Genomic DNA, 24,957 nt, shown 5'->3' on the forward strand with positions numbered 1-24,957 from the left:
ATCGTTTTGTATTTGTTGGTTTTAATGGCGTTGTGTTGTGCATTGGTGTGCGTGTTTCTTAGTTGGCTGGCAAAATAACAAAAATGAAGAATGTCTTCAATCGAGCAGGAGCGCATTCGGTTGGGCATGCGCCCAAGAAGTCAAGTGATTGCTGCTTTATATGTGAAGTTTATTTCGAGTGACAATTTGTAAGATTAAATTTTAATTAATTATAATTCATATCGCTTTAATTTAGTTAAAAATGATTGTCTTGAATGTAAGACCGAATCAATAACAAAAACCCGTGATGCGCTCCTGTGCTCTAACAACGAAAAGTTTACATATGTATGAGTTTGTGTGTGTATCTCGTAGTTTTGGGTTCGTATCTCAGCTGCGCACGAGTAGTCTGCGCTTGTGACTCTGACTAACCATACGCAACCGGGCGGAGTTAATTTTTGAATGCTTGAATGGCCAATCTGAAGCAAGTAAGCGTATCCGTAGCGTTCCGCAGTATGCCCGAGCGATGTCATGACTTTTTAGCATCACACACTCACACACATATACTGACTGATTCTGACTGTGACTGGGGGCGGGGCCGAAGCAGACCGCCTAGTTTGTCAATGCTGAGATAGTGTGCGCATCTATTTTTGCTTCATTAACAAAATCGTATCATTAGAGCGATCGTTGTTCGCTAATAAAGCGGCACAGGGCCAATTCCCTATTCTCCCCATACTCCCAGTCAGAGGGCATGGTTCTTCACCTTGTCTCCGTTGTGGCTGCCGATGCCGATGCTTGCTACTGGTGGCGTTGGTGAGCGATGCCGCATTTCGATTCTCGCCGAGCCGTTGCGATTCGCATGGTTAGAGTTAATTATAAGAAATGTTGTTGTCTTCATATGATTGTCACTAATATTTAATTTCGTCATTTAATGCTTGCTGCCAATTTTTCTTGTCGTTCGCTCATTAGAAAAGCTCTCGTCTCACGTCGCTCTATTACATTCACACACACACACACACATACACTTACATATTTGCAAGTCAATCAGTGGCTGCTCGTGTGTGTGAGCGCGCAGCCAGCTTGCGATTGTGTGCCCATCACTCACACATACACACAAACGCACGCACACACTCTCATCAGCGAGTTGGACACACCTCCTTGAGCTCGCTATGTATCGCCTACCTGCGCATACCTTTTGTTTGTTGCGAATTCAACTCGTTACTCTCTCTCGCACGCGTTCTGACGATCGCCATTGTGAACGTTTCTTTTGTGAATGTCTACGCAGTATTTAATTCTGTATTTATGTTTCAAAAGGTTGGAATATAAATAAATAAAATTTTATTTATTTGAAACTTGCATAATTATTGAAACTGTATTTAAGCTTTAAAGGGTTGGGATTTAAATAATTAAAATTTTATTTATTTGAAACTTGCATACTTAATGAAACTTTGTATTGACTTATGCTTAATTCTATATTTGAAATATTGAAAATGTTTATGTTAAGTTTATTTTATTCTATAAATCAACATTGGTAGTTAACGTTATGCAATTTAATTATGTAAATTATTATTATTATTTTATTGCAATTGGAGTGACTAAGGTCTTCGACGCTAGAATTTTTTTAAAAACTAGTTTTAGGAATAAGTAATTTTTCTGTAATTTCACATTTTTTATTTGGTTATTCCCAAAGATTATGATAATGGCAATTGCATTAATTGAATATGATTGCACATTAAACACCAACCTTTTGAATAATCATATTATATTACATTTTCAAAGAGACAAAAACGCTAACAAAAAATCAAGGATGTGTTTTTAGCAATATCTAAGAATACATTTATTTAAAAATGTTTTTCAAAGTAATTAACATTTTCTTAGCTATAGAAACCAGCCTTGAAAACATTGATTTAAAAATATTTATATTATTATTTTGTATAATATTTATTCAGTAAAGTGTATGTTGCGATATTTGATGACTTATATAAACACATGCACGTATATAACGCTAATAATTGAGCATATGCGAAAAGTCAAAGCCCCACATTTTGAAACTGTGGTGGATGCGAACCCAGATGGAGAGTTGGAGAGCAAATTATCTGCGTTTAACAAATTGGGTGACATGCTTTGAAGTTTTGCCGCGAGCAGCGACAAATGACAAGCATAACAAATGAATATTATGTGTTTTTCTTGTGCTGCTCAATCTCTGTCTTATTTTAGTGTTATTCAACATCCAACAAAAATAACATCGGCGACAAAATATGCACGACACTTAACAAAACAAAAGGCGCATCCGTGACAGAGACGCGAGTGGGATCGGGAAGATCGGGAATGGGAACGGAGGAACGAGAGAGGCTTCAAATGTCGTAAAGTGGGCAAAATGTGCTATAAAGTTGACACATTCGGCACAGAATCGAACCCAAGCTACACATATGACATAACACCAAAAAAGGGTGTTAACACTGGACGGACGGAAGCGTCGAATTGTCTACGCCAAGCAGCCACTTAAGGTATAGTAAAGATCTCTAAGTGGTTACCGATGATGATGTTATGCAATGCACTTGAGTATTGGATGTCCTTGCTCCCTCGCGCTGGACATAAAACGGCTCAGCGCAATTGCAGTTGACGATGAATTATTGGAGTAAACTCGAGGCGGCTCACTTGAGAGGCAACGCACCGCAACTGTCACCTGATCCGAGAGGTTCGCACCCGTGCAACGTTGCTAACAAGCCAATGTGAAATGACCTGGAATAGTCGCAATATTGCGCGGTAGGTTGTTAGGACTCGATTTGGACACATGTTTCTACTTCGCTCGGTTTTCAGTTTCACAGGCTAAAAACATCTTCATCGCTTGTCGGAGTAGCGGGAAATGGGAAGCGCATCTTTCACGCCGATTCGATTCTCTCTGTTACCCATTCCCATTCCCATTCCCAATTCCATTTTCTCATTTCTATTCCCATTGTCTGGGGGCGTTATGGTTTATAAATTTCAAATATGCATTTCAGTATTTTTAAGAGTACTTTTCTCGGCATCACTGCGGATCTGTAGCGGCTTTTGTTTGTTTACCATAACACAAGCCCCAAATTCAATCATGGATGAATCCAATATAAAATATAATGTTGTTGAATGTTGTGATGGATGCACTTCAATGAAATTATATTAAAAACATGTTACTACAATATGATCTGCGATGCATATTTAATTGCTATTCAGTCTGCGTGATAAATTTCTTCTGGAATATTGGTTGCGAGATGCTCCTTGTTTCTTTATCATTAATGAAAAAGAATTTCATTTATTGACACACTATTTTATGTCAATGGAAAACTAATCAACTCGACTCTTAATTAAGTTTTTGTTTGTAAAATGAAATTAGATTTTTAAATAAGAAATACATTTCTACCATACTCCCTTCTCTTAAAAAAATAAATTGCGAGGACACAACTTTCAGAATCTTACCACCATAAAATTGAACTACATTTTACAAGTGAAGAAAAAAGTTAAAATTCTTAAAAATTGATATATTTTATCCACTTTCTTTATACTTTAGGTTCCATTTGCAGATTCACTTAAAGTACTTGGTAGTTTCATACAGAGTCTGTACTACTTTGCAAAATATTATTAATTACATTTTGGGGCTGGCAAAAAAAAAACAAAGTTAGATATGAATATCGATACAGGAGATCCATATTTTTTGTTTAAAGATTTGGAAACAGACAGGCTAACTGTTTTATTGCATCGTCCTACCTTATTTTAGCTACCGGGTATAATCACTTAAACCTCCATTAATAATGTGCGCGCGTATTTGATGTTTTGTCGTAAATTATATTGATGGTGTTAATTAAAAACCTTCTTGGGCAGTTTACTTAGCTTAGCTCACAAGACTAAAGAGTCGGAAGCCAAAATGTGTCAGTGTCAGGGATTATTTTTTGGATTTTCAAAATTTGGATTGGGATTGGGGATGTGACGGACGCCCTCTAACCTGTGCCAGTGTGGCACGGCTTTGTGGTTTCAAACAATAATTAAAAGCAAATAAATCAACAGATTTGTTCATCGACTAATTGAAGCTCAAATAAATCAAAATTTAACTAAAAGCGTCGTTCAAGACCACCCAGAAATGCGGTAAAAATACAAAAAAATAAAGAAACGAAAAAAAAGTTGAGTTGTAATCGAAGTGTTAATAGGCCAAACGGGTTTCGGGTGTTGAACGATTTGTGTGTTGTGTGTTGCGTGATGTTGGACGTGCCTAGATCGATCGATACACGAATTTCGTTTGAAGGTTTTTAACTACTGTGCCCAGTTGTGTGCCCACCACCTCCGCCTTCGCCTCCCACAAAGAAAGAGCAATCTGACAAGAGACGAAACGTTGACGTTGTTCACTCAACGGCCGTTCATCTGAGAGTTGTCGAGATTTGCCGCAAACTGCTGCGATGGAGATGGAGACAAGGAGACGGTGACGGAAACGCAGACGGAGACGAAGACGAAGACGGAGACAGAAGCAACAACAGCGGCAGCAACGGCGGCGGCGGCAGCAGCGAGTTCGCTTCACGGCGGTTGCACTTGAATGCTTCAACGACATTCTGATTTGTGGTTGCGGCTGCTACTGCGACTGATGCGACAGACGGTTGCAGAGCATTGGCAACGGCAACGGCCTGGGTCTGGGTCTTTGGGCCTGGGCCTGGGCCCTAGGCATGGACCTGGACCTGAGCGCACGCCGTTTGCCCGGCAATATTTCACGTGAAACCAGAAAAAACAAGTAAGAAAGTTACAGTCGAGTGTGCTCGACTGTGAGATACCCGCTACCCATTTTTAATAAGGGCAAAATATTGCGGTGTCATTTTGAAAATATACCGAAAATACTTTAAAAAAATACTAAAAATATACCAAATGATATGTTTGGTATATCAATATAGTACCGCATTCAAAATATACCATAGACGGCTCAATATACCAGATTGTCAGCCAAAGTAACTAAGACCGTTATAAGTAGGCGTTTTTGCCCATACAAAAGTATTTCTATTATAACTTCGACAATTTTTATCTGATCGCAACCAAATTTTCAGGAATCATAACTACTATAGTTATTATTATATATACCAAAATTTGCAACTCTAGCTTTAAAATTACGCTTGTTATTCGATTTTTTTGATTTGCGGGGGCGGAAGTGGGCGTGGCAAAAATTTGAAACAAACTTGATCTGCGTGCAAACATAACAAATGCTGTCGAAAAAAAATTATAGCTCTATCTCTCGTAGTCTCTGAGATCTAGGTGTTCATACGGACAGACGGACGGACACACAGACACACAGACGGACAGACGGACATGGCTAGATCGTCTCGGCTGTTGACGCTGATCATGAATATATATACTTTATAGGGTCGGAGATGCCTCCTTTTACCTGTTACATACATTTCCTGTCGGCACAAAGTTATAATACCCTTCTACCCTATGGGTAGCGGGTATAAAAAGCACGAAAATAAAAATTAAAAAATATATCTGTGCCGTTGTAAAAACAAACAAAAGGTGAAAGTTTCACCGTATTGCCATGGGCTCTATCTTCTGCTATTAGACTATTAGGATCGGGATCGAGATCGGTATCGGGGTCGCAATGGCGCTCTGCAACTATGCAGCTATCTCACTCGTGCACCCTTCATCAAAAGCGCGCCACAGTTAATTTCAATATGGCGTCGTTGCCGTTTCCGCATGGCGATGTTCAGATGCTGCTGCTGATGCTGCTGCTGTTGATGCTGCCGTTGATAGACGCGCTTTAAATGCATAAAATTGCTGACTATAAATAACATTTAATGAAACACATTTTTCGATTCTTGATTCTACACGCTACTTCTTCCCGCCCTTTTTGAAATACACTAGTCTTGGTTATTGTAATTTTTTGATGAAGTTTGTTGTGATTGAAAGTTCGTTTCATTATTCTCATCTTAAAATGAGAATCTCTTTATTATTTATATTAAAAAAAAGTTAAATACACATAAAATCGATCTATTGTCAATAAGAAAGATTGCAGATAATAAAAAAAATAAAATATGTACAAACAAAAGCAAATCTCAAAATTAGAAATCAGCATCAAGTTGTCATTGAAAAGTTTCGTTACTTTTAAAAGCGCGATTAGATCTTAGAAAGTTATTAAAACTTTATTTCTTGAAGAATTCTCTTACTTCTTTATATCTTACCTTAACTTTTCAAGAGTATTTCATTATCAGCATGACTACAATGTTCTTTCTCTCTCTCGTTCTTATTGTTTTTGGCAGCGTACAAGAATTGGGAGGCGAAAACATTTAGTTTCGCATCTTCTATGCATTTGGAGTTATTATGGCAATCCCACTGCGCTCACTCGTGTGGAACAACGAATTCCCGGCGCAGTTCTGTTCAGGCCGTAGTTGGTTGGCCTAATATACAGTAGCGGACCCATAATTGGAATAGCTTCTAGCACATTTTTCACAGTCTATGAAAATATAATAAGTTTGCGACAAGTGCACATAATTTCTATTGCACGCTGTGTGCATTTAATTAATTAAGCAAAAATGGAAATAATTCTCGAATCTAGATTATGATTATTTCTCGTTTTTTTTTTTGGTTTTTTTGCGAAAGCGATCAAGCAATTCAGGGAATCTGTAGATGAGTACAATGTACTCCATTCCACACTCGGTTTTTGGATTTTAGTTGTGGGTTCGAGCAAAGTACTTAAACCACCTACACAACAGCCAACATCCTCCTCCGTTTCAGAAATATGTTAAACGTAAACTTGTGTTCATTTTATGCGCTTCGCGTGCACATCCAAAAATGTAAATGGTCCGTAACGGCAAATGAAATAGCAAAATTGTTGTTCTTCGTCTTATTGCTCTCCCTCTTCAAATGGCTATATTAAGTGTGAGTGTTGCGTCTTCTTTGCAATTTTATTTCATTTCTTGCATTTGTTTTTGTTTTGTTATTTCAAATGCTTTAATTTTATTTAAGTGTTTATGGAGAAATAACTAATGAAAACGCCTTAAATTGCACATTTCGCTGCACTTCTCTGCTCCGCTGTCTTTTTGTGCTCCTCTTTTATTTTTTCTTATAGTTATTAATAAACACACACACATATACACACTTATGGATGTATTGCGTGTGTGTGTTAAAGCGCAGCATGATTCGCTCGATTTAAAATACATTTCCATGGCAAAGGCAACGCGCCGAGTTGCCGCCCTTTGATTTATAAAACGCGTTCGCTTCTCTCTCTTCTCATCCAATCCTCACCAATCTCGACACCAAAACATCCAAAACGGAACGACGCCAAAAATTCGTTTTGCTGCCGCTGTTTTGTTTATTTAATGTCAATGCAATTTATTTATTTTCCCTCGGGCCAAAGACAAAAAATATTCGCCAAATTTACATTGACAAATAAGCGACCATATGTTATGCACGATCTGATCCTTTGATTTGCCGCACGACTTGCAGAGTGCAGTTGAGTAAAAGACAGCGTTGTGTAATCTTATAACTTTACAGCCAAGTTCTTATATTTCCACGATTGAAATGCTCATTTTGCGAATGTTCAGTTACACTTTTAACTTTAACTTAAGTTATGCTAACAAGCAACAGGAAACATTCTAGGACACACTAGGTTTTTTTGCGGGTTCTCAGCTCTGCAAGGAATGCATATATTATATTAGTTAGGTATAATATTCAATAATAATCATTGATTTTCACTCACACTATCAAAACATAGAAATATAAGGGATACTACGCTGCAAATTGGGGCCGGGGGCTGCTTTTGTTTTTGCTTAGCTTATAAAGGGATACGACTATAACGTTGCTGTTGCCTTACTCCTTCTTGGGCACACTGAGTTCCCAGAAGAGCTTGCCCATGCCACCAATGCCGACGAGAGCCAGCGCCATGGTGATGCGGTACAGCACATTGTCGACAGCGGATCCCTTCAAGAAGACGGGCTTGCCATCTTTCTTCTGGAAATGCTCCTGCACCTTGCGGATCTCAAAGTAACCCTTCTCGATCTGATCCTTGCTGGTGGCGGTGGCACGACGGGTGGTAGCAGTGCTGAAGCTGCGGACAACGGCCTGCGATAACAAAAAGCAAATGTGCGGTTAGTTTTGGGGACTCCAGCAACTTACGTAATTGAATGCATCATTATTATGCTTCCTGGAAAAGTAACATGGATAAATTATCCATGCTACTTCCCCTAATGCATAAATGTCTGTTAATGGCACTTACTCTGGACAAGTTCATCATTTTGCTAAATAAATATTTTATTTTTAGTCGCTGAAATGCAAGAGTTCACAGGCTGAATCGAAAAATTCACGGGCCCCAGGTTATGACAGCTGTTTGACGTCTATGGAGAACGGCGTTGCCACCTTGTTACAAATATACCACACTAAAAACTTTGCGAACGACAAAAAATTATTTAGAATTGAGAAAAGCAAGCTTTTTTTAATTAAATATTCTTATTTCATTAAATTCAGTAATAAAAAAGAATTTATATTCTTTGGCAAAAAATCGATATCAAATACATCGATAGTGTCAACCCTCCGAAATTTGCTATTCACACAAAGGCGTTGGCGGTATTCACAGTAAACATTTATTGTTATTTTATATTTGCCGCAGCTGGCTGTCAACCAACTGATGTATTTACATTTATTTATTAGATTAAGGAGTCAAGAAATAGTTAAGCTGCATAATGGGCTTTCTAACAGTATTGAAAAAGATGCGTCAAAAGGAAAAAGAGATGCGTATACTCTTACTGTAAGTTTGTTTGGTTGTCAATTGTCAAATGTGATTCATGCTCTTGTTTTTTTTAGTGGCCTGGACAATGCAGGCAAAACAACGATTCTAAAGCGCTTTAACGGCGAACCCATAGACACAATCTCGCCCACTCTGGGCTTTAACATTAAGACACTGGAACACAATGGTTACACACTCAATATGTGGGACGTGGGCGGCCAGAAATCATTGCGATCCTATTGGCGCAACTACTTTGAGTGCACAGATGGTTTAGTTTGGGTTGTGGACAGTGCAGATCGAATGCGTCTAGAGAGTTGTAAACAGGAACTGCAAGTACTATTGCAGGAGGAGCGCTTGGCCGGGGCTACATTGTTAGTATTGTGCAATAAACAGGATTTGCCCGGCGCCTTAAATTCCACAGAAATCAAAGAGGTAATCTTAAACTATAGGAGAAATTTTAAACATTTATTAACTTCTTATGGCTTACAGATATTGTGTTTAGATGACATCACAACGCATCATTGGCTGGTCGCTGGAGTAAGCGCTGTCACAGGCGAAAAGCTGCTGAGTTCCATGGATTGGCTAATCGATGATATTGCCAAGCGAATATTTACCCTAGATTAGATTTGCGTACTTCCCCAGCATACACATTCTATACATCTGCAGAAGCAAAGCCTAGCACATTAACAGGATTAACTTAAAGTTTACTTTTCAAGCAAATACATTTTGTATAACTTAGCATCCTTTTCGTTTGCGAACTGTGGCTTAAAGTTAACTTTGTGGACAGCAGTGAAGCCTTCATCTAGGCTGGGCGTTTGATACTTTTTCTTCATCATGTTAAAGACCATGTCGTTGATGGACGAGTGTCCAGTGTCCTGTAGCTCTCGGAAAACAATATTATGCTTCGCCTGCGTCGGCGTCACATTCATTACGAAGCAACGGCAAGGGATTTTGGTTTCTTGCGCTAGCGCTACAAATTTCTTACGCGATGCCGCATCCACATTGGTATTGTCCACCACACAAGACTTTCCTGATTTTAGGGCGCGCTGGCAGGCTGTTAGACAGGCTTGGGTGCTGCCCAAAGTGTCGGCATTGGCAATCACATAACCTTTAGTAGCCAGCACGTCGGCACAAAAGTGGCTTTTTCCCGAACCCGGCAATCCAACCACAATAATCATTTCGCTTTTTTTCGTGTCAAATTCCACATCACTTGGCTCAAACTGAGGAATGTCCACATCGACGGTGCTGGGTTCAAAATCAGGCTTATTCCATTCTTCTATGCGCCTGTTGAGAAAATGAACCTCGGGCGTGTAGAAAGATAGGCCAATGTTGGCAGCAAACAGGCGATCAGCCAGTGAATGATCCTTTCGTTGCTTCGTAACGCCTTTGCCGGTTTCCGGCCGACCAGCAGCATCGCCTACGAAGAAACAACGCTCTTCCTTCACAGCAACATTGTCGTTCAGTTCCTGTTTTAAGTGCTCCCACATACCAGGCAACGGTTTGCGATAATACCCATTGCCTATGGCTACGAAGACCTGAATAGGCACATTCAACTTTTTAACTATATTCTTGACTTTCACTTTGAACTCATCCAGATTAACGGTACCGCGTGCAATGCCCGCTTGATTTGTAAAGAAGCAAATTTTGAAGCCATCCTTATGCAGTCGCTGCAGTTTCTCGGGCACTTCAGGGTAGATGATTTTCCAGTCGTCCGTGTTCTTGGGGAATACTTTGCCGGACTTAGTAGTGATAATGGTGCCGTCCATGTCGTAGCCGGCAATTTTGTTTGATGCCCTTAAGCCGGCGCTACTAAAGATTACCAATTTACCATTGGCCACTGAATCCCAGTGCTCTTGATCACTGGCAATTGGAAGGCTGCTCTCCATGTCCACGTCTGTGCTATTCTCTTGTTCTTCGTTTGGGGCTGGTTTGAAGTGCACTTCATATGGATGTCGGCCGTAAACAATTTCTATAAGATCACCATGCTTCAGTTCACGTTCCGTGTCTTGCATAGCCATGACACCGTTGATACCGCATGGGTTGATACCTAACACTTTAAGCTGTATACTTCCGTGTTGCAGATTAACTTGCAGCTGTAGTTGTCGCTTCGAGCAGCGGGAATCTCTGATGCCGGTTTCCTTGCTGCGTCCAATAATATTCTCACCGTTCGTCAATTGTATGGCACTGTGCTCGGCCTCCACGGGCCTCAATGTGCAGATCCGCGATATAGCCTCTTTACTAGATTTGGCCGCTGAGCGATTGAGGTACTTTGCCAAGGACATACTCAATAAATATTTAAATAATCAATAAACAACAAAGAAGAAACAACTGATTCAAAACTGATGAATGTGCAGCGTGACCGCAAGTTATATTTTTAAATATACTACATTACAAAAATATACCAATTGCGCAATTCGCATTTGGACCTATCGAGATGGCTGTTTGCTTATCGGTTTTGTAACAACACTTTTGTTTTCATGACTACTATTGGAAAAAAATGCAGTTCATTTTCAAAATCAATCGTGTAGCACTATTCCATTTAATAACAATTAAGCATGAAATGCATAATAACCGTTACAATAATTCGAAATGTATTCTCTTGATTCTTATTGGACAAATGAAGTTATCGCAATCAAAGCTTATCGAATTTGAAAATATGAAACTAATGGCAGTTATGGTTTTAAATATCATTTTATTCTTCAACTCGGCAGGCTGTAAACGTAGTTTATTCATTCTAAAAACTTTTTGCTACTAGAACACTATAAATTTTCTTCTGCTGAAAATTTATACTACAAAATGCAGAGGACTTTGATTTCCAAATTCTGTGTAAGCACTGCAATCAATGGATTTATTCTCGTTAATAATTCGATTCCTTTTTTGTAGCCACTACTGTGCGACATTAGTCGATGCGGCAGCATAGCTTCTCCAATGCTTGTTGCGTCCCGTTCGTTTCAGGCGTCTCCACATCTAAAGCAACAGATGGCACCTGGAAAATTGACTCCTAAGATGGCCAAGTTGCAAAAGAAATTCCAGACGGACAATGGTACCCCAGTGTTCCTAAAAGGAGGTATCGCGGATGGCGTCCTCTACAGATTTACACTATTCCTTTGTGTACTGGGTACCATTGGCGATGTATGGCTTTGGCTTGGCTATATAATTGCCTAGAGAATTCATTATGGTTGAATGATATTTAATACAAGTTTACGAAGTTAAACGTGTTTTTTTTTTTTTTTTTTAACATATCATTTATGCAGCATTTCATTCATCATACACACAATAAATACGACATTAGCATGATATTGTCTTTGGGATACATTTATTTCAAAAAACTTGAAAAAATACATTTTATATTTTTGGGAGCAAAGTCAAAAGGGTATCATTGGGGTTTTATGCTCTCTTCGTCCATTTTATCTATGACCTGTTTTAGGCAGTCCTTTGTCGATGTCTTTTCCAGGTCGCAAACACGAGTCAGATCCATAGTGGCAATCTGCTCGATCATCTCCTTAATTTTCTCCTGCTTAATGATGGATTTCACAGATTGACGGATGCCAGTCCGTTGCCCAGCATTCGGTTTATGCTGTTCGGCCGAATCGTTTTCGATATGTCGCCCCTTGGCTCTGAAGTGCTGTTCGATAATCTTTCGTAATTTTAGTTTGGTTGCGGCACGGGATTTGTGAGTTGTTTGCTTGAGAGCAAGATTGCGCAATTCCTGGAAATTTATTTCCTTAGCCACTTCTATTGGATCTGCGTTAACTTCCAAAGAAAATTCTTCCACAGTGGCAACTATGCCATCATCATCGTCAATCTCCAACTCCTGCTGTGGTTCAACACTGGATACTTGCTCAGAAGGTTCAATTGAATTTACTGCGGTGTCCAGCTTAGATTCCTCTTGCATTACTGGCTCTAAGGGTATTTCTTCTACTGCCTCTACTATTTTCACTTTAGATTTGTCCTTCTTCTGCTTAGGTTTCGTATTATCTTTTATATTTTTATCTTTTGACTTCTTCTTTTCATTCACAGCCTTAAAACGTTTTTTAAGAATTCCAATGCAAGGTTTTGTCTTGATGCGCACCGGAAACAGCGAATTGTACTGAATCCCAATGCTATTAAAGCAATCCACAAATTCCATGGTGTCAAAATCATCCTGCAACGCTGTCCACAATTCCGTGTTATGCTTATTCTTCGCCTCTACCAACAGGTGGCTGTATCTCGCCATCTCTGCTTGAGTATAGTTCATTGTCTCATCCTTGCTGTAGATCCAATCACTATGGATTTCCATGAAACGCGATACGCCGCTTTGGGCAGCCAAATTTGCAATGTGCACCGAAACATTTGGATTGCTGGCCTCCAAACGATGCAGTCGCGACAGCGCTGCACCACCCGGATAATTTGTGCCCGAAACGACAAGAAGGAAGATGGTAATAAGCACATTAAGCAGCAAATGGGAAGCAGCGATTAGAGCCACAAAACTATGCCATGCAGACTTGGCGCTGTTAATCCACCTGACAAAAATAAGACACGGTTAGATATATGAAATCACTCCAGAGCTATTGACTTACATGCGGTGGCAAGCGCAGGCTGATGCTATGTTGAGAACCGGAAACACGTAGATTATAAAGCGCAGCTCCTTGTGGGGCAGTAAAGAGTAGAGTAGCACAAATCCCAGTGCCGACAACGCAAGCGGTCGTATGCGTGGTTCCAAATAAATGCCAATGGGCACAAAAGCCAAAGAAACGCCCATAGCCCGTGGCAAAGCGGAGTAAAAGTACCAAAGCAGCGGTGAGGTGCCCCAGTTGGAGCTCTTATTGAGTATAGTGTTGTACCATAACACCTCGCCCTCGGGCCAAAGCAGGCGGCGCCAAAAGAATGAATCTACCAAGACCGTAGCTGTCAAAATGCCGACGCCAGCGGGCACAGCAATCTTCAGTAAGCTGTAAAGGGAAATTATTTTAATGAGTGATCAATCATGGCTTGGGATCGTTGTTTAACACACCCATCAATGGATAACTTCTGTTGCACCAGATCGAAGGCAAGAAGCAGGCCCAAAAACAGTGCCAATTCTGAGCGAAAAACAATGATCGCGATGCCCGAGCAAATGATGAAAGGTTTGTATTGGCCACGCATCCAACATGCCAAAGCATAGAGCACTGCAAGCAGAGTGCATATTAATAAATGGATATTATGCATAAAATCAACGAAAGCTTACCTAGTGGCAATGCAAAGATGTTGGGCAGAGGGCGTGTCATGTAAAAAATGAAATGGAATTGCGTTATGGTGATAGCCGTGAACCATAAACGCACCTCAATGCCATAGATCTTGGTCACCGCTTGACGCAAATTATGCCAGGCAATTGAAATAGCGCCAGCCAAAACAAGACGAACTATAAATTAAAATATATTTACATTAGAAGTTCTCAGCAGTTTGATTTTCAGTGTTATTTTACCTACATATTGTGCCCAGAATTTATTTATGCTCAATGTCTCAAAGAGGAGTACAAACGGAGCCGACAACATGGAGACAATTAGTGGTCCAATGAAAGTGCGTGGCACAACACCGGGATACTCATGATGATCGTAGGCCGTAAAATTGTTGCGCAGATATAAGATATCATGCATGGCCTGCAGGTTGAAACTCTCCTCGACCTTGGTGAACGGCGTATATACGAGATGAGCCGCCGCCGTCAGGAAGATGAGTGCATCCATTTTAGCAAACAAATCAATCGTATTTGTGGCTTATTACATAATGGTCAGCATATTTGTGTCACCAAATGCTACGGTTTTTGGCCAATTCACATATATATCTGCATATATCTATGCATATATTCCACAGGTGACGTATTTTCTATCACCCAATATTAACCCGGCCGGCTTTTACTCGATTTATTCTTTTATTTTACTTTTATTTATTGCTTGCACATTGCCCAGACTTTAACGCTAGTTTTGGCGTAGCGTGTGTGAGCAGTTTTACTTTGGAATACAATTTACAATTCCAAAATAAAATCGAAAGTTGTTTTAAAAATAGAACGATTTTTCCACGTTGAGCAAAACACGAACAACAAAAAACACAACAGAAAACATTAACAGCTGTTCGTGAGTCACGAAGCTTATCGATAATAGGTCCAGTCACTGCGTTGCTGTTAACTGCTGTAGTGTGACCGCTCTTAAGCGCGTAGTTTAAATACCACTTTTTGTTATTTCAATTTGCGGTCACTTTGCGCTGTTTTTTTCCTGTTAGGCAAATTTGAAAGTTCAAGTCATTCTCCTGCTCTCCGTCTGTCTCTATATTTCACTGTCGGAAATTAGAAATTCTAAACTTTTTGTGAAAAATGGGTTTATTTAGGGGGTTAGTGGATAACAATGAATACCTTTTGGACGAGGCGGATGCCTATGTGCGTTACAAGCGCTTACAACTTCAGCTGGAATTGCTGCAAGTGCAGGAAGACTACATTAAAGAGGAACAGCGTAATTTGAAAAAGGAATATTTGCACGCTCAAGAAGAGGTGAAACGTGCCAAAGCTGTGCCCCTGGTGATTGGACAATTCCTAGAGGCTGTTGATCAGAACACAGGTATCGTTGCCTCCACCACAGGCTCCAATTATTATGTGCGCGTCTTGTCCACAATTGATCGGGAGCAATTGAAGCCATCAGCTTCGGTGGCCTTGCATAAGCAGAGCAACTGCTTGGTGGACTTGGTGCCACCAGAGGCAGATAGCACAATTGCTATGCTGACTGCCGAAGAGAAGCCAGATGTAAGTTATGCGGACATCGGAGGACTCGATATGCAAAAGCAGGAAATTCGAGAGGCTGTGGAATTACCTTTAACGCATGCTCATTTGTACAAGCAGATTGGTAAGTTTGAACTTACTCCTAAGTAATAAAGAATTAGTTTTATTGGTAGAAATTTAATAATTATTTATATCATTAGGCATTGATCCACCACGTGGCGTGCTGCTCTACGGACCACCAGGTTGTGGCAAGACAATGTTGGCCAAGGCAGTGGCTAATCAAACCACCGCCGCCTTTATACGCGTTGTGGGCTCAGAGTTTGTACAGAAATATTTGGGCGAGGGACCGCGAATGGTGCGTGATCTCTTCCGTCTGGCCAAACAAAATGCACCGTCAGTCATCTTCATTGATGAAATTGATGCCATCGCTACCAAGCGTTTTGATGCTCAAACTGGTGCTGATCGTGAGGTGCAACGCATTCTGTTGGAGCTGCTGAATCAAATGGATGGCTTCGATGAAACCACCAATATTAAGGTCATCATGGCTACCAATCGTGCTGACACTTTGGATCCCGCTTTATTGCGTCCTGGTCGCTTAGATCGCAAGATTGAATTTCCATTACCGGATCGACGTCAGAAGCGTTTAGTGTTCAGCACTATTACTGCGAAAATGAATCTAGCTGAGGATGTGGATCTCGAAGAGTTTATAGCGCGACCAGACAAAATTTCCAATGCTGACATCAACGCCATTTGTCAGGAGGCGGGCATGCATGCTGTGCGCGAGAATCGTTACATAGCGCATTCCAAGGACTTCGAGAAAGGGTACAAGACTAGCGTGCGCAAGGACGATGTACAGCACGAATTCTACAACTAAATATGTGTGACGTTATCAGTAATTAATAATTAAAAGCTTGTATTTTTATTAGCAATTATGAATAATATTCGAAATGCAACGTCAGTTAATGTAACGTATTTTATTTGCCATTCACATCTTACGTAAACACGTGAGGCTGACAGCTGCTCAAGCCAGCTGTTGCTCTAGACCGCCTAGCCGGTGTTTACAATTCACAAGTTGGGAGATTGTTTGTTGTTTTAAAATACTTTATTAGATTTTTGTGTTTTTTTCAAAAATGACTTCTATAGAGGCGTATGTATTGCGCATTAGACCGGCGGTCGATGATTTCGTCAAGCAACCAAGCAAAACAACACTGGCAAAAGTCAAACAGGAAGTAACAGGATTTGATTTTTCACAAGCGCACATATTTCAAGCACAAGTTGTTGTGCCGCTTGTGATAAAGCTGGATGAGCTCAAAGGGTAAGTTTGCATTCGCTGCACAAATGTACTTCAACTATAACTTTATTCATTTATTTGCAGTGAAAGCCAGGAGCTGCGCACTAGCTTGCTTGACGTAGTGCGTCATATCGTTTCTCAGCTCTATCTAGCAGATGAACGCGGCCTTCGCTCTATACTCATGGCTGCTTTGTTGCAGCTGCGGGATCCTGGCGGCGCCAAAATGCTGCCTAATCTCTCGGAGGAAATTAAATTGGCAGCTGTGCTCTGCATGTCGGAAGCACTGCGACGTTCTCCAGGCGATGTACTTGAGATGTTTTACACCAAAGACAAGATGTTGGTAATTGGCCAAGTGCTGCTCACGCTAGTGGCTCTTATACAACAGGAAAAGTATCGCAAGTTGGTCATTGCATCGCTTGATTGCCTTATGGTCCTGTTTGGTGTGCAAGAAGGTGTCCTGGAGGCGGATTATGTGCTACGCCATCAAATTGCCAATACCATCTTTATCTATCTGCCCAAAGTTGTAACAGTGCTCTTTGTGACTGCAAAGGGCGATGACAAAATGGGCCAAACCATCAAATCAGTAAGTGAGTCATTGCCATAAACTTTATTTATTAATATAACTATATTTCCAGATGGCTGTAAAGGCTTTGGGTCGCATAATATGCATTATGTTTGAGGAAACGGATAAAATTGGGGGTGGACGTTATGATCTGAATGCATTTCGATTGCTGTTTGATAATGCCAGTAAGGAGCAGTCGAGTGATTTAAATTTGTTCGCAAGCAAACGCAGCACACAAGAGCAGAACGATGAGCGACTGAGGCAGCTCCAAGCGAACCCACGTTCCGCAGACTGGATGACAGCCTCCATGAAACACATGACGCCCATTTTCGCCGAGACTAGTATACTGAGAGCACATGATAGCATCGAAGTGCGCAAAGCATACGCTGAAATGTGTTGTCTACTGCTTCAGAATTGTGGCAGCAATCTGCAGCAGAACTTCCTCCACCTTCTAGAGAGCACTTTGGCCTTGTCTGAGGATGAGGACCAACAAATTGCACAACTGTGTCAAACGACACTGCGTCAGCTGCAGGACCAACAACGTTATTCAAGCATCTTTGACGAAAATGCCGAATTGCTGCTTGATACGCATCTGCACAGACTACCACGCATTCTACATCGTTGCGATGACAACGAACAGTTTGCCGAGCTGCTATTCCTTAAAGGTTGTTTGCACAATCTCAGCGCCGACAAATTACAGCTGCTGATGCTGGTGCCCAAGAACTTGGCGCTGTTTGTCATGTGCCTACTGTCCGCCCTGGATCAGCGTCTATCACGTGAGCTGCTCAACGAAGAGTATTCGTTGCGCAAAGTCGTTGAGGGCAGCACCAGAGAGTTGGCTGCACAACTCACTCAACTGCCTTGGCGCCAGTTCAAATATCTTAGCTCGAAGCGTTGCGTGGATGCCCTTTACGACATTGGAGCGCTTCTGGGCAGCGAACCTGCTTTGCATCATTTAATCTTTGACTTTTGCCAAGACTTGATCATACAACACAGTCCCTCTATGAATGAGGCTATATTATTGATCACGCTTATGGTAACGCCACAGCAACGAACTGAGCGTAGCAGTCGCTTAAAGTTGGCCCAACTTTTCGTAGAGCAGCTGCTCGCAGATGAGCACTGGCAGCTGGCGTTGCAACCAGACGCATCTTGGCGTCTCAAACCCGATAAGGTAGGAACTATGTTTACCGACATGTTCTGTAACTAATATTCTTTATTTTTGCAGCCCACATCTTGGTGGCAGGATCATACACCTGGTATGTACTCGGCTGCTTTGGAGGTGCGCACTCAGGATTGTGATTCGGACGATGAGAGCGAACCGCTCAGCAGCCGCGTCAGCATTTCAGATGCTCAATTTAATGTGCTGCATACCTGCATTGTGCTAGATGCCTTGGGTCATTGCGCCAGCTTTATTGGTGACACCTTCGATCGTCACATTTTTCGCAGCTTGCATAGAGTGCTTTTAAAGTTGGCCAGCAGCAATACAATTGTGCATCAAGCTGCCACATTTGCCTTTGTGTCCATCCAGCGTGCATTGAAGTATGCTCAACCATCGCATTTCATTGAGTGCTCCACGGACTACATCACATTCCATCTTAATACTCTACTGAAGAAGGCAAGTTAAAGTTGTTAGCTGTCTATTCTTAGTAGTTATTTTTGTATTGTACTTTTATAGTCGCCAGAGAGCAACGCCGCCGTGGATATTCTCAGCGTAGTGCTGCAGTATAGCACGCGTGGCAATGTGCCACACTTGGATAGCATATTCCAGACAATCTGTGAAGAGTGCGCCAAGTCGCATCAATCCGATAACATTTACTCATATCTGCGTGTCTTCAATGCCTTTCTGCGTCACGTCACCAGTTGGCAAAGTGAAACAGTGCAGCAAGTTGACGACATTCAAATGCAAGTGGAAGATGAGGAGCATCATATTTTAAACACTTGGCTAAATGTTCTCAATAAGGTAACGATCGATGAACCTATCGATTTGGATAATGCGCCCAAGGAAGAACCGGATGTCACTATGCCGCCCGAAGGCGACGAAGAGGATCCCTCGACAACAGACCCTACGAAACCGGAGCTACCGCGTCATATTGCCATGACTAAAGAGATATTAAGTCAGGTGATTAAGTTCTTATCAAACTCGGAGCAGACGCAACAAATTCTGGCACTGGAATGCCTGGCTACTGGAGTGCCACTGCTCGCGGACTATGAGAACGAACTCTTGCCGTTGGTGCATCTAATTTGGCAGCCACTGGTTGAGAAATTCCGTCAGAAAGATGCTCTTGTGTTGAGTCGATGTTTCAGTCTTCTGCACATACTCGGTTTGCATGCTAAGGATTTTATTTTGAAGCGTAGTCTTAGTGATGTACTGCCACAACTGCGGGAATTCCTTAAGGCAGCCAGCGTACACAGCATCGCAGAGAAATCTCTAGCTCCAACGCAAGAATACAAATTGCAGCTGAAGCTATTGCAACATTTACCGGAATTCATACAAAGCTTGCAGATTGATGGAAAACATTTGCATGACCTGCTCAGCATTGTGGCCTTGTATTTGTCACAGGCACAACCCAAGGAAATGCAGCAACTTGCTGCAGAAGTTTTCCACAAACTATTTGACTACAACGGACCATTTGTGTATGTGACGCTGTTGCAGCGCGCTCATCTCAAGGATTACAAGACAAATGTGAATGACATATTTGATGTCATAGGATTAAGTTTAGCCAAACAAGTCGATGTTGATCTTAACTAATTAAATAAAAAAGAAATCAATTTTAATTATTACACAATTGCTCTATTCTGCATTCCATTCAAATAGTTTAATATTACAGAATTTAATGCTAAATGTCTTTTGTGATGCATTGAATTTGAATTGAAATTGATTATTGAGGTATTTTTTGTTTCTAACTTGCGTAATGTTTATTAAAATGACTTGATATATAAACAAATTTAAGGATGAAACAAAAGCATTTGGGCAAAAAAATTAAAATAAAAACGGATATAGAAATGCGGGCGGGGCAGGGATAGGGGAGATTATGTTAAAACTGTGTGGACCACGCAGATTATTGCCAAAAGTTTTTTGTTTTTAGAAAATGCTATGCATAAACATAATACATTTGTTTACTGTTTACGGGTTGTTTCTTTTCTCTTCATTTTGTTTTAGTTTTTGTTTAATAGCACAAACACTTTAAAGTGATTTACTCAGATGCTTAGCACCCAAATTAAACTTAGCATCTGACTTTTAAAGCCACATTAATTATATCATTCTTTGTATGCATAGTTTTTCTTGTATCAAATATAGCAGAATTTGTTTGTTGTAAAGTGATTGCTATGCACAGTTGCCATCAGTCCAACTTAAAACACAACAGTGTTATTTACTCGAACTCCACCTTGTAAACAGTCGAATAATAAGCAAGCTGTTGGCTAAAAGGTCCTTTGAGCATTTTAGAATTCGTGGTTTTCCAGTTTTCTTGTTGTTGTGTTTTGCGATTGTGGGTTCTCAAGCATGGGCAGGAAGGGATTATTAGTTGTTCTTTTTGTTTTTGTTTTTTCTTTCTTTAGGAATTTATAGTGTGCTTAGCTATTGTTATGCATAGTTGCTACGTTTCTATGACTACGCCAGCCAGTTCATCAGACTATTGGCATATGCCATAGGCTTCACATCAGGATGTGGCTGAAATAGTACGAATTTTTGTGTTAACAGATGCATTTAACTATTACCTTAGAGAAGACAACTTACCACAGCCTCAAAAGATCTGATATTTGGTGTTAGATTGTTACCAGTAATTGTTATAAATGCGCCCATGTTGCCCATAGTATCACTATACAAAATAAAATGTGGAATTAATACGTGATTCAAAACTTTAGCAATAGCTATAAACTTACCAATAGTTCGGCGCCGAGAAGACTGTTATACATTGGCCATTGTGGGCCATTTCATAGCCCATATCCTTTACTTCATGGCTGCGAATGATGTAATCCAATTTGTTAAGTTTACAGAATGTTTCAGTGACATCGGGACCAAACTGTATTCCTACCCCGCGCTTCGATGGGCCACGGCCCATCCATTGCTGCGGATCGGACCATAACAGTTCACACATCAATCCCTCTTCTGGTGGCTGGCAATTGCGATCGATGCGACGAATGTTATCCAATGTAACATCGTCTGATGAGAAGAGACCACCGTGCATGACAAGAATCTTCTGGTTGATGCAATGGCACAGTGGAAGCCAATTGAATACTTGCGTAAATATATCGGCCATTGCGCTGGTGTACTTGGCCGTAACTTCGCCCGTAAAACCGTACATTTGATTCATGTTGATACTTTCGTGATTGCCTATTTCAACATACATTCGAATTAATTGCCTGGCCAACAGATTTCACATTATTTGCTTACCGCGTGACAGGAAGAAATGATTGGGATACAGCAGCTTGAAGCCAAAAAGCGTAAATATGCATTCCACGGAGAATGAGCCTCTATCGACAAAATCTCCATTGAATAGATACGGATTTTTCTCCGATGGCAGTCCGTTGATCTCAAAGATGTTCATCAAATCATAGAACTGGCCGTGAATATCACCACAAATGGTAAATTTCTCCTCACCTGGCACCTTAATGTCCACCAGCGATGGCTGTGAACGCATATAAACATCAATGTCGCAGAGTATCTGTAAAAGAATTAACATATTAGTATCGTAATTACGAAATGCAACTATATAGTTATACCTTATAGGCGAATTTGCGATGCAGTCTCTTTTGTGCCTTATAGTGCTCCATAAGGTCTTTCATAAACTGTAAAGTAACCTTGCCATCCTCCAGCTGAGGACCCTTGTAGTCATCCTCAATGGCTGCAATAATAGGCTGAATTAATATTTCTTCTTTCGTTATGTAACTAATGCTTACTGATGTTCTCCATATCTCTATACATCTCCGATAGCGTCTTCTCGGGCTTATCCACTGCAATAGCGCGCTCAAAGGCGCGCATTTTAACTATCTTATTGCATTCGGTAAACTTCAACTTGGCATCTTTATCATTGGGCCTGCACTTGGCCACCTACAAAAACACAGTTATTCAGTAAAATCGTGAAGTAATTTGATGAATTAAAATTCTGCTTACATATTCAAAATCGGATAATGCCAATTTGAATTTGCCCAAGGACATATGGGCCGCCGCTCGTCGGTAATAGCCTTTCAAGTAGCTGGGATCCGTCTTAACCGCAGACACTCCATCTTGCAGCGCAAGACCAAAGTTTTCCTGCCGCAAATGTGCCAAAGCTCGATTTGCATAGTAAATTGCACTGGTTGGATACAGTTCTATGGCTTTCGAATACATTTCGATGGCTTTCGTAAATTCCTTGGCTAGAAAATAAAGCAATAAATGTGTGGTGTTTATTTCACATAAGAAACTAATTCCGTGTTCCAAACAAGATAAATAACTACTTCAAAAATGAACAAAGAAAGATACAAATTATCTCACTTCCCACAGCCTTTTAAGGTTAGGTCGAAAGGTAGCGTTTTTTTGGGAGCACGGGACGCATTTTTGCTGTTTGCGAGAGTGCTGAAGGATGTTATCCCCATAAGGCCGTGACTTCGAAATTGTAGCGAGTGGTATAAGTAATGGATGTAACGACATTGGTAACTTACTTTTGAGCAAATCATTTCCCTTATTTTTGTACTGCTCGGCCGCGGCAAAACCTTGGTCTCCTGCTTCCGGCGCTGAATCACGTTTACTGGCGCTACTCTCGGCATTGGCCGCTTGTTCCTGCAGATTATCCGTGCATTTCTGCTGACTTTCCAGTTCGGCGGACGACATATTATGTTTTTATTTGACAATTATCTGCTGCTGCTGCCTGCTTGACTATTTATTTCTCTAATATTATTTACTGTCTGCAACTTTTCTAGTGCTTGCAAACGTCGAAATGTTTTAGTGGTGTGCAACAAGCAAAGAAGAAACTGGCGCTAATTATCGATAAGATTTTACAATTTTCAAATCCTCAGAACGCTATTTCAGCATGAAATTGTTTTTAACTTTGAATTCCTGTTCTCTTGACAAAGTAATGACAATAGAAAAAATAGTTTTTATAAATTGTAATTACTATAACTTAGCGCAAATGTTTTTCATTCAACATTTGTGCATTTTTCAAATAAGGTGCGGGTGCTGTGTAACGCCGCATTGCCGCATATCGATACATTTTGTGCGGTGAGCGACGCAACAGCTGTTATGAGCTGGGCTTTGTATATTCCCAAGCAGCGACGAAGAAAAAAGTTAGAAACGGGTTGTGTGTTGTTAGTGTAGAAACTTTGAAGCGGACAGAGAGTAGTTAAACGCCTGAGTTCATTTAACTGCGCCAAGAATCTCACTCAATTTACATTGACCGCAGCATCAGTGCAAAATTGCTGTCTTTTCAAAAGTGTTTGCGGGGGTGTGTGAAAAAAATCAAATATGTCTATGAGTAATTTATCAGTAGACGGGGAGTTCCGCTATATCATACAATGGTTTAACGAATGGAGCGAGCTGCAACGCGACGATTTCGTTTATGTATTGGTGGAATATCTCACAAGAGAAGGTGAAGCTGGCACTGGAAATGGAAATGGCAGCTATGTGAATGGCGTCGTCAATTCGTTGGCCACGTCTGGAGTGCAGGACAAGCCGATGAGTCTATTTCAATGCCGCGTAACTATTTAAAAAATACTTAAAAATTTCTCTCCATTTTCTAATACTGTTTCTTTACTAAACAGATTAAACTGTTTCGTGAATGGAATCCAAAGTGGCCAAGTGACTTCAAATGCAAACTGCAAGAGAAAATCAACGAGATCGACCCCAAAGTCGGAGAAAAAATCATCAATGAGCTGAAGACGCCGCATTCAATGCACAATGGTGATGTAGCTGTGCATTTAAATGTAAATGGAACTAGCGGCAACTCAGTAGATTGTGAACTAGAGCAATCGCCAACAACAGTCTCAGATACATTGCCGGTCACAATAGATTCAGATCCAACTTCAACATCAGCAGTTGTGGTAGTAAACGCTGCTATTGACCAGACTTTGGAGACAGATAATGATAATCATTTGGCAGCCGTGTTGCGTCAAGAAACACCAGTCGATGATGATGATGATGATGTTAATAATGATGATCAAGTTCATGCTGACACAAATGGCACTTATGCATCTTCGTCGTCTGCTTCAGTGACAACGATTGCGGTGAATGCGTCCCCAACTCTACAGCAGCAACAGTCGCCGTTGATCGTCGAACCTGTAGAACAGGTCGAGAATAACGTTTCAGCCAGTGTCATTGTTACTGTTGCCTCTGCTGCTGCGCCGCCGACAGCAACTGCAGCTGAGATAGTCCCGGTGGCATAGATGATGGCGCCTACTTTGATGATCAACGAACGAAAAAGGCTTAACGCAACATCAGCACTCAGCATCAATTACATTCCATACATATACATACATTTCTAGAAAGTTAGACATTCTATATTTTAAGTTCAAGTGCATTCTACTAAACCATGTTAGTAATACTTTTGTGAAGAGCGCTGTAAGAAGATCAAAATATATATAAATACGTGACTATTATCTCTGACTGCAATAATCATTTGTTTAGAATACGTACATATTAATTATTTTTGGCTAAAAATATAATTAAAGTCGAGTCTAATGCCGTGCGAGTGAGTATATCTCAAAACATG

The 24,957-nt window shown here is 40.7% G+C and overlaps 9 protein-coding genes across 10 annotated transcripts; 5 read left to right on the forward strand and 4 right to left on the reverse strand.

Annotated features, from left to right (window-relative positions):
• Window positions 1-7,446: 7,446 nt before the first annotated feature.
• On the reverse strand, window positions 7,447-8,344 carry LOC117574990 (cytochrome c oxidase subunit 7A, mitochondrial). The gene is made up of 3 exons (XM_034259060.2): window positions 8,192-8,344; window positions 7,676-8,037; window positions 7,447-7,607 (listed from the first exon to the last, which is right to left on the reverse strand). Exons 1-2 carry the CDS (start codon window positions 8,207-8,209, stop codon window positions 7,786-7,788), a joined length of 270 nt encoding a protein of 89 aa, XP_034114951.1. The 5' UTR covers window positions 8,210-8,344; the 3' UTR covers window positions 7,447-7,607; window positions 7,676-7,785.
• Window positions 8,345-8,451: 107 nt separating this feature from the next.
• LOC117574989 (ADP-ribosylation factor-like protein 2) lies at window positions 8,452-9,437 on the forward strand. Its single transcript, XM_034259059.2, has 3 exons — window positions 8,452-8,719; window positions 8,776-9,130; window positions 9,188-9,437. Exons 1-3 carry the CDS (start codon window positions 8,655-8,657, stop codon window positions 9,320-9,322), a joined length of 555 nt encoding a protein of 184 aa, XP_034114950.1. The 5' UTR covers window positions 8,452-8,654; the 3' UTR covers window positions 9,323-9,437.
• LOC117574988 (uncharacterized protein F21D5.5) lies at window positions 9,403-11,051 on the reverse strand. Its single transcript, XM_034259058.2, has one exon. The coding sequence runs from the start codon at window positions 10,978-10,980 to the stop codon at window positions 9,403-9,405; it is 1,578 nt and encodes a 525-aa protein (XP_034114949.1). The 5' UTR covers window positions 10,981-11,051.
• Window positions 11,052-11,379: 328 nt separating this feature from the next.
• Window positions 11,380-11,995, forward strand: LOC117574817 (cytochrome c oxidase subunit 7A1, mitochondrial). The gene is made up of 2 exons (XM_034258785.2): window positions 11,380-11,524; window positions 11,582-11,995. The coding sequence occupies exons 1-2, from the start codon at window positions 11,495-11,497 to the stop codon at window positions 11,861-11,863; spliced, it is 312 nt and encodes a 103-aa protein (XP_034114676.1). The 5' UTR covers window positions 11,380-11,494; the 3' UTR covers window positions 11,864-11,995.
• Window positions 11,996-11,997: 2 nt separating this feature from the next.
• On the reverse strand, window positions 11,998-14,850 carry LOC117574814 (probable Dol-P-Man:Man(7)GlcNAc(2)-PP-Dol alpha-1,6-mannosyltransferase). Of its 2 annotated transcripts, none has more exons than XM_034258782.2 (5): window positions 14,142-14,850; window positions 13,905-14,078; window positions 13,692-13,845; window positions 13,258-13,629; window positions 11,998-13,200 (listed from the first exon to the last, which is right to left on the reverse strand). In XM_034258782.2, exons 1-5 carry the CDS (start codon window positions 14,398-14,400, stop codon window positions 12,075-12,077), a joined length of 2,085 nt encoding a protein of 694 aa, XP_034114673.1. In that variant the 5' UTR covers window positions 14,401-14,850; the 3' UTR covers window positions 11,998-12,074. The 2 variants fall into 2 exon arrangements, with proteins under 2 accessions (XP_034114673.1, XP_034114674.1); XM_034258783.2 differs by having other exon boundaries at window positions 14,146-14,255.
• An 18-nt stretch (window positions 14,851-14,868) lies between these two features.
• On the forward strand, window positions 14,869-16,328 carry LOC117574816 (26S proteasome regulatory subunit 6B). The gene is made up of 2 exons (XM_034258784.2): window positions 14,869-15,546; window positions 15,623-16,328. Exons 1-2 carry the CDS (start codon window positions 15,024-15,026, stop codon window positions 16,294-16,296), a joined length of 1,197 nt encoding a protein of 398 aa, XP_034114675.1. The 5' UTR covers window positions 14,869-15,023; the 3' UTR covers window positions 16,297-16,328.
• A 135-nt stretch (window positions 16,329-16,463) lies between these two features.
• Window positions 16,464-20,051, forward strand: LOC117573793 (uncharacterized). Its single transcript, XM_034257200.2, has 5 exons — window positions 16,464-16,737; window positions 16,798-17,296; window positions 17,349-18,446; window positions 18,501-18,890; window positions 18,951-20,051. Exons 1-5 carry the CDS (start codon window positions 16,553-16,555, stop codon window positions 20,022-20,024), a joined length of 3,246 nt encoding a protein of 1,081 aa, XP_034113091.2. The 5' UTR covers window positions 16,464-16,552; the 3' UTR covers window positions 20,025-20,051.
• A 114-nt stretch (window positions 20,052-20,165) lies between these two features.
• Window positions 20,166-23,197, reverse strand: LOC117573794 (serine/threonine-protein phosphatase 5). Its single transcript, XM_034257202.2, has 8 exons — window positions 22,916-23,197; window positions 22,389-22,630; window positions 22,175-22,325; window positions 21,998-22,119; window positions 21,669-21,939; window positions 21,158-21,608; window positions 21,012-21,093; window positions 20,166-20,945 (listed from the first exon to the last, which is right to left on the reverse strand). Exons 1-8 carry the CDS (start codon window positions 23,082-23,084, stop codon window positions 20,886-20,888), a joined length of 1,548 nt encoding a protein of 515 aa, XP_034113093.1. The 5' UTR covers window positions 23,085-23,197; the 3' UTR covers window positions 20,166-20,885.
• Window positions 23,198-23,362: 165 nt separating this feature from the next.
• Window positions 23,363-24,945, forward strand: LOC117573795 (uncharacterized). Its single transcript, XM_034257203.2, has 2 exons — window positions 23,363-23,945; window positions 24,011-24,945. The coding sequence occupies exons 1-2, from the start codon at window positions 23,715-23,717 to the stop codon at window positions 24,629-24,631; spliced, it is 852 nt and encodes a 283-aa protein (XP_034113094.1). The 5' UTR covers window positions 23,363-23,714; the 3' UTR covers window positions 24,632-24,945.
• The last annotated feature ends 12 nt before the right edge of the window (window positions 24,946-24,957 follow it).

Source organism: Drosophila albomicans, chromosome 2R (assembly GCF_009650485.2).
Source record: "Drosophila albomicans strain 15112-1751.03 chromosome 2R, ASM965048v2, whole genome shotgun sequence".
In the NCBI taxonomy this organism is placed as follows: domain Eukaryota; kingdom Metazoa; phylum Arthropoda; class Insecta; order Diptera; family Drosophilidae; genus Drosophila; species Drosophila albomicans.